Source organism: Belonocnema kinseyi, chromosome 7 (assembly GCF_010883055.1).
Source record: "Belonocnema kinseyi isolate 2016_QV_RU_SX_M_011 chromosome 7, B_treatae_v1, whole genome shotgun sequence".
Taxonomy (NCBI): domain Eukaryota; kingdom Metazoa; phylum Arthropoda; class Insecta; order Hymenoptera; family Cynipidae; genus Belonocnema; species Belonocnema kinseyi.
In genome coordinates, this window is record NC_046663.1 from 60,204,446 (window position 1) to 60,217,527 (window position 13,082).

General features: G+C 27.3%; 1 protein-coding gene across 2 annotated transcripts in view; it reads left to right on the forward strand.

Annotated features, from left to right (window-relative positions):
* Positions 1–13,082, forward strand: part of LOC117175869 (twinfilin) — a 32,699-nt gene that overhangs the window by 17,964 nt on the left and 1,653 nt on the right. The window contains exons 4-5 of one of the 2 annotated variants that reach the window (XM_033365671.1): positions 293–411; positions 3,978–5,427. In XM_033365671.1, the coding sequence (XP_033221562.1) occupies positions 293–411; positions 3,978–4,142 (284 nt within the window). In that variant the 3' untranslated portion in view covers positions 4,143–5,427. Of the gene's footprint in view, positions 1–292; positions 412–3,977; positions 5,428–13,082 lie in introns of those variants that run through there. The other variant, XM_033365670.1, reaches the window with a different exon arrangement.

A 13,082-nucleotide genomic window follows, 5' to 3' on the forward strand; every position in this document is an offset into this window, starting at 1 on the left:
TAAGAGTTTTTTCAATTCATTTGCATTTTTTGTTGTTGAATTGTATAATTGTCTACTTATTAAATTTTAAATAAAAATAATTGTTTACTTGTAGCATGTGAAATTTTTCCACCTTAAATTCCTTTAGATTTATTTCAATTTTACGGAAATGAGTCGTATATTTTATATTATAATTTTTTTAACTATTAATTTTGATTTCTTTGAATATAACGCGAAAAAAGTACCCTTTGGTCCGTCTATTTTTTGCCATGGAGTCTGTGCCTATGTATCTGATTTTGTCGGTTTTTTGCAGTTTTCATATACAGCATGCCAGGATACAGTTGCAGTATCAAGGAAAGAATGTTGTACTCTTCGTGCAAGGCGCCTCTTCTGGATCTAATTCAGTCACTGGGAGTACATATTGCAAAAAAAGTAAGTCTCAGTTGCAATTATAATTTCAGTAATTTAAAAACTTGCATATGCTTCCGGCGTCAGATTTCAGAGCTATAATCTAAAAGATCATTTGGCTTTCAAAAGAAAATCCTGCTTATTAAGTATTGTGAGGGTGTCTACTTACCTGAAAAGCCTAGAAATTTCACGGAAAGTCTAGGAATTTTTTTTAACATGCTTCAATTTCTTTTAATAATTATATTAATTAAATTAAATAACAGTGCTTTTTCATTTGAAAATGTAAATTTAGAGTACTGGATTTACACTTATTTTAATCAAACTTTTTTTTATCATTTTCAATAATCGTATAAAAATATATTCCATTGGAAATATCAATGTGTTAAATATTCGTTTAATATTCGTAAAATATATGTACGTAAATAATATATAAATTTGTTTTGACTGTAAATTTGTAGACATTTAAAACCAATTGGAAGATTTTTGAATTATTTTTGTGATATTTTTCATTTATTTAATAGTGTAAATTTAGTTAAAAATGTGTGCAATTAAGAAATTACTTTTCCTATTATAAAGTTACCTTCTCTGATTAAAAAAAAAACGTCTTTATTTAATTTGATATATAAAAAGTAATATTTCTACACGCTTTGATTTTTATAAGGGCAAAAAAAAACATCATTTATAATAAACCTATGAATTATTGTATACTAGTGGTGGTAAATCAAAAAGAAGTCCGAGTCTCAACTTGCATTTTCGATTTTTCGTTTCTTTTGAGTTGAAAATCAATCATGTGCGGAGGAAAAATAAATCGGATAATATTTAGAGATCTCTAATCATGAATGAACAGGCCTCGGCTAAAATAATATATCTGCCATCTCAATTACTGATATTAAAACCAAAAAAGGATGTTGATCTTATACCAAAAACTGTTGAATTGGACCAAAAATGAATGTTTATAAGAGAAGATTAATTTTCTATAAAAAAAAGATGCATTCTTAACAGAATATTTGAATTTTAAACCAAATTTTTCCATTTTCTACTAGAAAAGAAGAATTTTCAACAAAATAGTTTATTTCTCTGCAAAAGAGACGAATTTTTTAGAAATTAATGAATTGTGAGATTATATTCCATTTTCAACAAAAAATGGTGTCGTTACATTTTCATTGAAGCGAATTAGTTTTCAAAAAGAAAACTAATTTTCTACAAAACAGTTTAATTTTCTACAAAACAGTTTAATTTTGTACCAAATAGTTGAATTTTCAAGAAAAAGGGTGAATTTTCCACAAAGAAGTTGAATTTTTAACCAGAGAATATGAATTATCAATAAAAAAGTTGATTTTTAACCAACTAGTTAAATCCTCAACGAAAACAGAATATTTTTCTACGAGACAGTGTCATTTTTAACAAAAAAATTAATTTTCTACCAAAGAAGAGGAACTTTCAACAGTATACATAAATTTTCAAATTAAATAGTTAGAGTTTATACCAAAATGTTGAATTTTCGAGCCATGAATATGAATTTTCTAAAATAATCAGTTGAAATTATAACAAAAATGTAATTTCAACCGAAACAGATTAATTTTAATCAGACAGTAGCATTATTAACGCAAAAAGGTGAAATTTCTACAGAAAGAGATGAATTTTTGAACAAACAAGATTAAAATTGAACAGAAGTTGTGTTTTCTATGAAATATGGCATTTTCATCCACTCAGTTGAATCCTAAAGGAAAACAGAATAATTTTTATCCAAAGAGATTTTTTGACATTGTTAAATTTCAATTTGAAATTGTTTTATTCCGTTTACAAAAGATTTTAAGTTAAAAATGTTGCAAGTTTAAAATTTTGGTCTTTGAATATTAATGGTCAGGGATAATGAAATATTAGGGAATTTAAAAAATAAAGTTTTGCGGCAAAGTTATCCTTTTTGGTTGAAAATAAAACTGCTTTCTTGAAAATTTGTCTTTTTTGATGAAAATTCAATTTTTTGCGGATGAAAATTCTACTATTTCTTTAAAATTTTGTCTTTAATTTAAAAATTCATCTATTTTAGTAGAAATTGCATCATTCTTCGATAAAGATGGTAACTGTTTGGTTGAATATCCAACAATTTTGTTAAAAAGTTATCGTTTTTGGTTAAAAATTTACATCTTGTTTTAAAAACCATATTTTGATGTAGAAAAGTTAATTCTTTAATTGAGATTTCAACTATTTTGTTTTTAAATTTTAAGCGAACGACTCTTAGAAATCATATTTTTTTGAAAATTCACATTTTTAGTTGAAAAATCATCTCTTTGGTTGAAATTTAACTTTTTTGTTGAAAACTTATCTTTCTTAATTAGAAATTCAACTGTGTGGGTAAAAGGTTGAATTACTTTGTTCTGAATCAAGGTATACCTCTTTAGCTGCAAATTGAACAGTTTTGTTAAAAATGAATTTTTTGCTGAAAATGCATATTTTCTGGTTGAAAATTCCATTTTTGTACAGAAAAATTCCTCTTTCTTCTTCAAGGTTGCACAATTTAGTTGAATTTTTTTCTTTCATTATTTGTTGAAAATTCTTCTTTTTGGTTTTCAAATTTATTTTTTTGAAAGAAATTTCATGTATTTTGGTTGAAATATCGACTATTACCCTTTTTTTGTTAAGAATTTATCTTTTTAGGTTGAAATTCAATTATTTTATTGAAAATCTTATTATTTTGTTGAAAATTCAAGTAGTTCGTTAAAAAGTAATCTTTTCTGGAAGAAAAGTTATTGTTTTATTTAAAATAAATAGGAAATAAATAAATATGAAAATTTTAAATCTGTATCTGAACTATTGTTTTATTCCGTTTATAAAAGATTATATGTAAACGGTAAGTGAAAATGTAAAATTGGTCCAGAAAACAAACCAGGAAATTTGGAAAATTAAATTTTCACTCTGCAATGCATGTATTATCTTAAATACAAAAAATGTCCATTGGGAAACCGTAAATTACGCACAATGAGAGAGGGAGGGCCTATAGTCCGTTACATAATTTAAGTACGCCCCTTAATGCTTTAAAGAGGTGCAGGGTCAGATTTGCCAGAAAATAAATGCTTTTAGAGATGCGATATTAATGCTTGAATTAGGAGAAATCGTAGCTGGATAACCTTGGAATTGTCAGGGATTTTTGAAGTGATAACTTCTTATTCGCGTCTCCCGCTGACTGACTCTTTCAATCCCTCTCCCTCTCTATTTCTCCTTCGCTTCTTCCACTTCTCTCCCCTCTATATTTCTCACCATCCTTCGCTCTCACACTCACACTAAGGCTCTCAAGTGTTTTCATCGCAATTACTTATTCATTTCGAACCTACTCTCAAATCGTCTAATTAATTCGAGTAATATTTCAACTATTTTTATGTTGAAACACCTCAAAGAAAAATTACTTCAGTTTACATCATATGAAGTTATCACTTCTTCCACGCGTCCCACGACGGCTCGCGTGTTTTTATTTCTTCATAATTTGAGTAGACACCCTGTTGTATGAACCTTTCACCGCTTTTAGTTTGATGTTGAAAGACTGCATGTCCCGGTATGATATTTAATCTCATTAATTATCAAAATATAACCAGTTGGAAGTAAATGACGGAGAAGAGTTAGCGGACATGATGGAAGATCCTCCGATCATAAGGGAACCGGGATCAAAAACCCCTGGGACCCCGTCAACGCCATGTATCCCCACGAATCCCGTAGTCGATAAAAAATACAAGCAAAAGCGTTCCTGCGTGTTGAGTTAACAGATTGAATTTGATACTGCCGCCGCTTGCCATTGTTTGAAAGTTGTTTTCCGTGTTTCGATCGTTAAGTAATACCTTCCATCACAAAGTTCGAATTTGTTATTTGTGATAGTACAATAGGGTTGTCATAGATAAGAGGCAGAGCTTAAAGCTGATCAAGTCTTTATTTTTGGAAAGATTATATCAACATAGATAATTGAAACACAAATGACACAAATATTGGATATGACTGACTCAGCTTTTGAGTTACTCTTTATTTTTAAGGCTTAACTTAAACTTAGATTGACGCAGGGCTGTTACAAAGTCACTTTCAGCTACTTTTTTTTAGAGCAAAAGGTTCGATTTAGTGCGTTTTCGGCATAATTATAAAACAATTGATACTTAACTATAATAATACTAGTTAAAAAAAAAATTATTTATCATTTTTTGTTAAATCACTTTAATCTGGTTTAAAAATACGATTTTTAAAATGCAAAGATACAGGATATCACAATGATTATGTGCATTATAGAATATAGAGAAAAACTTAAATTCTACATCATAAAATTGAATTGAATTAAAACAGTCTTTAAACTTTTATGCTTTATTAAAATCCTTTTTACTTTTGCAAATTTAAACTTACCTCGTAAGGTTCATTTTCACTCAGACGTTTCATAGTTGTAAACATTTTCAATTTTGCGGATGAATAACTCTTAGGGGAAAAAATGATAAAATAAAGGATTTACAGTATGCATAAATCTTGTATTTTATCCCTCTGAAAAATTTGGATTCAGTTGCGAGCCTTTTTCTCCCGAAATATCAGTTTTCCAAATAGCTCAATTGATTTTATTACCGGTTCCTGAATTTTTTCGTTTTCTTCCTACAGTTTAGAGTTTCAAACCGAAAATTTTCATATAACAGCATAAAATGTTGAAAAAAGGGTACAACTATTAACAGTTTGGCCAAAGATTAAGTTAGCCAGGTAAGTTTCAATTTGAAAAACTAAACAGAACGTTTTTAATATGGCTATGTAAGTGCTAAAAATGGTTGCTTTAGTTGTTAAAACACAATTTTCTTTTATTATTTCACAATAAAGTTAGTTTTGGAGTTTAAAGACGGTTGAGTACCTCTGAGTGAGTTAATTCAATTCAATTTTGCATCGTAGAATTTGAGTTTTTCTCTGTTCTATAATGGACCTAGCGGCTTGGGGAATAAATATAAAAATATGTTAAAGGTATCAAATTACTCGTCATGGAAAACCAAAATAAGCATAGTTTTTTTGTTTGTTTTTTTAATGTAAAAAAAAACTGGAAAATCGAAAATACCGCTAATTATAAAATCATTTTTCATTGTTTTTTTTCTATAAAATAAACATTACAAAAGTAAAGTCATATATCTTCTTGATTTTATTTTTAAAAAAATGCAATGAAAAATCATTTTATTATTAGTCGTATTTTCTATTTTTTAAGATTTTGGGGTCTTCTCAGTCCCTAAATAGAGGTTATGTTTTGAAATTATTAAAAAAACGAAAGCGTTGCTCACTTTAGTTTTCAATTACGAATAATTTGATACCTGTAACATATTTTTATACTTTTTCCCGAGGTCGCTAGCGAGGTCCAAAAAATAGGCTAAAAAACAGTATACTATATTTTAGCGTCACTCTTTGTCAGTACCTTTGCATTTCGTAAATGTATTTTCTAAATAAATATAAAATAACTCATTTAATTTGTGTGATGAATAAATTAAAATATTATAGTAAGTATCAATATTTTTAAAAATTAGGCTGCAACCGATTGTGGCGAAATAAAATTGATCATACATTTTATCTCTACCTTACTTGTAAAATTAATTCTAGCAATTGTGAGCTGGATATTCACCTCCGAATTCAGAACAATAGTCACTTTTTTCAAACAAATTAGCCTGTGGCGACCTTGTTGACGATTAAAGTTTGAATTTTTCCAAAAGTGATGCTTTGACTGCTTGTAAGGGTCACGAAAATAATCGCCTGCAATAGTTTATTGCTTTTCAAATTTTATTCAATAGTCATAGAAGTTTTAAGAAAATGTTTTTATGACTCTTAAAGCTCTGATTATCAGATCTACAGGGTTTAATTAGAGCGCCCTACAATAAAAATTTTTAACTATGCGCTTTTTAATCAAGAATGTCTTCAGATTATATTTAATTAAGAAAGTGATATATATCTGTGTAGACGAGCAGAATAGACAAAAACGTATTTTTCTAAATTCCATGAACGAAATTTCTATAATGAAATTGTCTACTTGTCACAATAATATCCCTAATTGTAACGCGTCTGTGGTAAAAATAATTCCATACTATTTTATTATCCTAGTAGCACTAGAATCAAGAGTCAGCTTTATTTTATCGTGAGATTTTATTCTGATTTGTCCGAGATCAGTGGAAGTCGAGCCTTTATAGTCAGACATTTTAGTTGCCTCGTATGCATGCACTTGATAATACCCAATAGAATTTAATTAATTAAACCATTAATTAAACCATTAAATAATTAATAATAGAATACTCTAACTCTTACAAATTATTTGTGATCATCGATAACACTTGAGTCTAATATTCAGGCCTCCCAGGCTGGTCCCTATATTGTATTCTATATTAACTTAAGGTCCCTAAAGTACCCTATTTTCAATATTTGGTGCCTATGGTATCCTATTTGCAACCCATAATATAACTTTTAAAAAAACTTACAACAAGAAGAAAGCTTTCAAGAATCATTTTGAAAAAATAGCAATCATCAGGGGATTTCTGTAAAAAATAACTATACAAAAATTGTCAGGCCTGCCACACAATCACTATTATTAGTCACTTTTTTCTGAAATCACGTTTTAGTTCCTTTTTTAAGATAAAGTCAATTGTAAAGTGATTTGATGAAACAAATCAAACAAGGATTAAAAAGAATTTTTTTCTATTAAATAAATATCTGGGTTTCGAAGAAAATGTTTTTTTGACTCATAATTTATTTTTGATTTATGGTTGGACCGTAAGACATAAATAATTGAAATCTACGATTTTGAAATCAATAAAGTCACTTGTTATTTTTCTTTCAATAAGTATCTCATGGGTTAATTACTATTTTAGGGTATTTTTTTAAATACTAAAGAATTTTTAAAAGCTTTTAATAATTGCTTCAAGGGATTTTTGAAGACTTCGAAGGATTTTAAATATTTTAGGGGAATTTAAAAGATTCCAAGGAATTTATTTATTATTTTTATTGATTTGAAGAGATTTCACAGCGCTTAAAATATTTTACGATCAAGAATTTTCTAGAATTTCGAAAGACATAGAGCGATTTTACAGGACCTATAAGATTTTGAGATATTTTAAAAGATTTCACTGAATTTTATAAGGTTTCCGGGGATTCGAATGATTGAGGGTTTTTCAAAGCGCTCAAGATATTATATTAAATTTTTCAGGATTTCAGAAATTTCACCAGATTTCCTAAAATTTCACAGTGTTTAATAATATTCTAGTGGATTTTAAAGAATTTATTCAAAAGAAATGAGGTATTTCATATATTTTAAAAGATTTGAAGAGTTTGAGACTATGTTTTGGATTTAATCATTTTTTTCCAAATTTATCTTTATTTGTATTTATTTATATGTATAAAAATTCACCATTTATCCTGAATTCTCTTCAATTCTTTGGAATAAATGGATTTTTAATTAAATTTTTACATAACTTTAAAAAAAAATTATTTAATTAATCCTGGAAATCAATTGATAAATTGATCAGAGGTTCAAAAATTTCAAGGAATTGCTAAATATTTTAAAGGCTTTGAAATATTTTACGGGATTTAAAAAGATTCCCAGGAATTTTCAAGAGCTTTAATCAATTTCATGGGATTTCAAAATGTATCAAAGGATTTGAAGTATTTGAGAAAGTTTTAAAAGATTCCTGGACATTTTTTAACTCAATAGTTTAGGTATTTTAAAAGATTACAAGGAATTTTAATAATTCAATGAATTTAAAAGAATTTATTCACCAGAAGTGAGGGATTTTGTATGGTTTCAAATATTTTTTACAGTTCATTTGGAATTCGCCCTGAATTCTCATTAATGTATGCTACATTCTTTTGAATTATTTTTAATTCTTCGAAATTCACTTAATTCTACTCGATTCAATGGCTTTTTAACAAGTTTTTGTTTAATCAATGCATTTTTTCATATTTTTGAATTGTTTTCAATTCACTTGATTTTTTTAATTCAGTTTAATTTCTTATGCATTTCATCGAATTTTTCTCATTTCCGATAAAATCCTCAAAAATCACTTCATTTTGCTGGAATAAATGGATTTTTTCCATTTTAAAACATGTACTCAATTCATTTGAATTGGTTTGTAGTCATTAATACTTGTTTGGTTGGAAAATAGAAGGGTTTCAAAGATTTGATGAAATTTTAAATTATTTTTTGGAATTCACTCTGAATTCTTATTAGTTCACCCTAAATTCTTTTAAATTATGTAGATTTCTCTTGCATTTTTAATTCACTTTAATCCTACTAAAATTTACTTAATTCTACTCAATTCAATCGATTTTTTTGAATTTTTAAAAGTTTGTATTTAACTGAACCAGAAGTCTTAAGCCCACCTTGAATTCATAGGCATTTCATCAAATTCTTTTGAATTCCCTTCAATGTTTCTAAGCTCATTTTAAAGTTACTGAATTCAATGAAACTTTTTCACATTTTCAAAATATTTTTAATTCATTTGAAGACTTTTGAAATTCACATTTTAATTTTTATAAGTTTTATCGAATTCTTCTCGTTTTCTTGAAATTCATATATATTCATTCCAATTTTATGGAAGTCAATGTAATTTGGGTTCAAACGTTTTTTTTTCAATTCATTTGAATTATTTTGAATATAACTTCAATTTTTTTGATGCCTTATAAGGATTATTTACACTTTGAGCGCGAAAAAGTACCCTTTTTTCCCTATATTTTATCCTGTAGGAACTGTGAGGCCTGAATATTCTATAGATATTAAATTTCCTAAACGCACAGAAACATAGTGCTGACTGATAATTCAGTGATTATTAATTAAATGATTTTTATTAATCATCTATTCTGCCGTGTTAATGGCGTTATGTTTGCTCAAGAAATAAAATGAAGTCTAGCTTATTGCATCTGAAATTAGTCCTAGTCTTATAAAAAGTGATATACGTATAAGTTGCATTTTTTTTCTCAATACGAAACTCAAAGGCTCGACTTTCAAGTATAAATTGGACTTTAATTTAGAAAGTAGCTCGAAGTCGTAAAAGAAAGTAATTTTACATAATTAGTTTCGGCAATTCTGATGCCATAATGTGATTAGAAGAGGGTTGGGTACGATTCCAAGTTTTCTAAATAACTGAAAACACTCGCCTAACTTCTCTGCATGTTTTATCAACGATATACGTATTATCCAGATGATTTTGTGTGTGTGTGTGTGTGTGTGTGTGTGTGTGTGTGTGTGTGTGTGTGTGTGTGTGTGTGTGTGTGTGTGTGTGTGTGTGTGTGTGTGTGTGTGTGTGTGTGTGTGTGAAAACGTTGTTGCCCTCATGTTGGATGTATACATATACTTATAGTCGATGCGCGATCGCGTTTAGTGATAATACCTATAATGTTATCTACGCATATTAATTTTATTATACAATATTCTCTATATACTCTTGTATAAAATTGACTTTCAAAAATACGTGTGATGTTTAAGACTGATCGTGGAAAGTCCCATCGGCCTCAAACCCACAAATCCTACTTTTGAATCACATGAAAACAGCTATTGAAGATGCTGTTGAATCTTCTTTTTTGATTTAATTTGCATTTTATCAGAAATTCACATCATGTTGTCTGCAAATTGATTCGGTGCCTTTACTTTGATATATTTTAACTCGTGGTCAAATTTAAGCTTTAAAACACAATGTAATAATAGATGGCGGTCCTGCGGACTTCACTTTAAAAATCATTGGTATAAACAATGGGGTCCGACAAGAAAAATTTGAGACACTGCATTCTTTTTGCATCCCATTTTTTTTTCTTTTAATGCAGCTGAGGCGATCGAAATGATTAGTTCAACTTCAGGAGAAGTTGCGGCGACACATAAAACGTGTAAAAAATAGTTGGAAAGATTTCACGTTGGTGATTTTCTAATTTGAATACGAAAAGAATACATTGACTGAAATGCTCCTTTTCGGAGGCATTTTATTCACTAATAATGATTTTTTCGGTAAGTCTGCAGGACCGCCACCTATGAGATTGTGTTTTAAAGTTTAAGGTTCGCGCTTTTAACTAAAAAAAAGTCAAGTGTGACGAAGAGTTGCAAGCCATCAGAGTAAAGCCACCGAATTAATTTGTAGACCTAATAATTTAGTTTTGCCGAATACAATTATTCCGAGATTTAAAAAAATGTCTCCAACTGCATACAGATAAAGTTCGTATATTTTAAAATAATATATGGGATGCAAATTAAATTTACTTCAAAGTTTTAAGATTTAACGAGATCTGAGATATTTTTATTAATAGAAGATCACGCAATATAAGTACAGATATATTTTTATAATGAAAGAAATGAAACATGCACTTTTATTTCGATGAATTAAATTATTTACAGCTAGAATTCCATTTGCACGAAAAATGTATATCATGATTACGCTGTCACGCTAAAACTAAGGTGACAATTGTCAGCGTAAATTACGTTCACGTCCACCGAACTGGCGTAAAACAGGTTTTTAGTGCCGGCTTATCACGGCTCATCCCTATATAATTTTCAATTAATTGAGTCATAATTACAAATTGTTACAAAGATTAAACGAAAGTTTAGAGAACGAACTTTAATCAGGGTGGGCGTTTTAATCGACGAAATAAATTCCCGGTTCGCAGAAATTTTTCGCGGTTAATGAAATTTAAAAAATAGAAAACTAAAGCTAAAAAATTTTCCACTTGAGGTAATAAAAACTGAGCTGCAAATGAAAGCACACAAAGTGGAACGGTTAAATTTTGAACTTTTAAAATTGAAATTTAAAAGTTTTCAATTAAAAAATGTTGTATTCAAATGCTGAATAAATTACGCGTATAAAATTAAAGGTACTAACACTTTTCAATATAAAAAAATATAAATCCACGTCATCATTTTCAATGTTCTAAATTAAAAAATCAATCAATGAACTTAAAAATTTTCAAAATTATATAATTGTAAGGAATTTGAGCTAGAAACATTAAATATTGAAAAATTGAAAAATTTCTAACTGAACACTTCTTAAATTAGAAATTCAATTATTTTTTTTTTAACTAGTTTAAACATCCTTGGAAAGCTTCAAAAATTTATTTAAAAATCTTAAGAAATCTAGATGTTTTAAATTTGTTTTAAGTTTAAAATTATTTTGGAAATTTTTTTCAGAACTTCTAAATATCTGTCAAAATAAATTGTTTTTTTTTTCTACAATTTTAAGAAAATCTTGCAAATTTTAGAACATTTCTTCACAATTTGGATGTATAAATAACAATTGAACATTTTTTATTTGTAAGTGAAATTTGAGTAATTTTAAGAGATATGTAGAAGTTTTGAAAAGATTCAAACTCAATGTAAAACTTGAAATACTAGCCTAATATAAAACAAAATGTAGATTTTCGCAACTTTTAAACAAAAAAATTAGATTCTTTTCAAAAATTGTCAAAGGCTTCAGAAGAATAAAAACGTTTTCCTAAGAATCATAGAAAAATTAAATTTTGATTTTGAAAAATTATTTCAAGAGAATATTTAAAAAGTTTTTCAAAAATATAAACCAAATTTTCAAAAAAGATTCTAGAAGATTTTAAGAAAACTTTCTAAAATTTGCATGATAATTTTTTATCTTTTTAAAACATCTAAATCTCTCTTAAAATTACTCAAATTTTTTCTACAAATGTTCATTTGTATATTATACATAAAAATTTTAAAACTTTACTCACAAATTAAGCATTTTTCAAATACAACAATTAAAAGTGTAACGTTCAAAGTTTAATAGGCTCTTTGAAATTTTAACGATCCCAAGCTTTCTATGTCAAAGAAATCAGTTAAAGATTCTTTACTTTTAAATATTTGTTTTCAATTTACTGGTCTTAAATAAAAATTCAAATATTGCTAAATATTTATTAATTAATCTTTTTTTAATTAAAATTTTTTGATTGAATGGGTTAAAAATTGAATATTTTAGACTGAAACAATATTTTAAATGTAATAAAATTGTTTAATTAAGAATATATTATTATGAAGTTATTTTTAAGTTGAAAATAATTTATAAACTTGCAGTCACACGCTCACATTTGTTTAATGACTTAAGACTTTCAGATTGAAACCGTATAAGTTTTAACATTAAAATCTGAAAATTCTTCAATTTTGAACTGATTTAAAATCGTTTTGTCAAATCGTTTTTGTTCACTTCTTGTTACTTAATGTACAGATAAATTTAAAAAAATTATTTATTCATTAAATAAAAATATTTTTCATCCAAAATTTTCAACATCAAGACTTTTATTTTTTATTTATTCAGGTCTTTAAGAAAGCATTTAAAAATTCTTTAACTTAAAAATATAAGCTTAAAAATAAACATTTCACATGGAAAATTTGTAAAGTAAAAAAATTTTGAATTATGCAATGTAAGCTAAATAATAGTATAATTGAAAACCATAACAATTCAACTAATTATTTAAAAACTGTTGAAATCGAACGTGGACAGATTTTTCTTCCACAAATTTGTAAAATTTCCGGTAAAAAAAAATTCACTCATTTCCCGGTTTTTCCCGGTCTCAAAAAATTCCCGGTTATTTCCCGGTCCAGCGGCCACCCTGTTCAATATACATTAACATATGTTAAAGCATTCAATAATGTAATTCCATTTTGAAGTAACATTTTATCATAAAGTAGGAGAAATCTATAATCACATTTTATTGTGTCAATTTACATATTTATTGCTTAA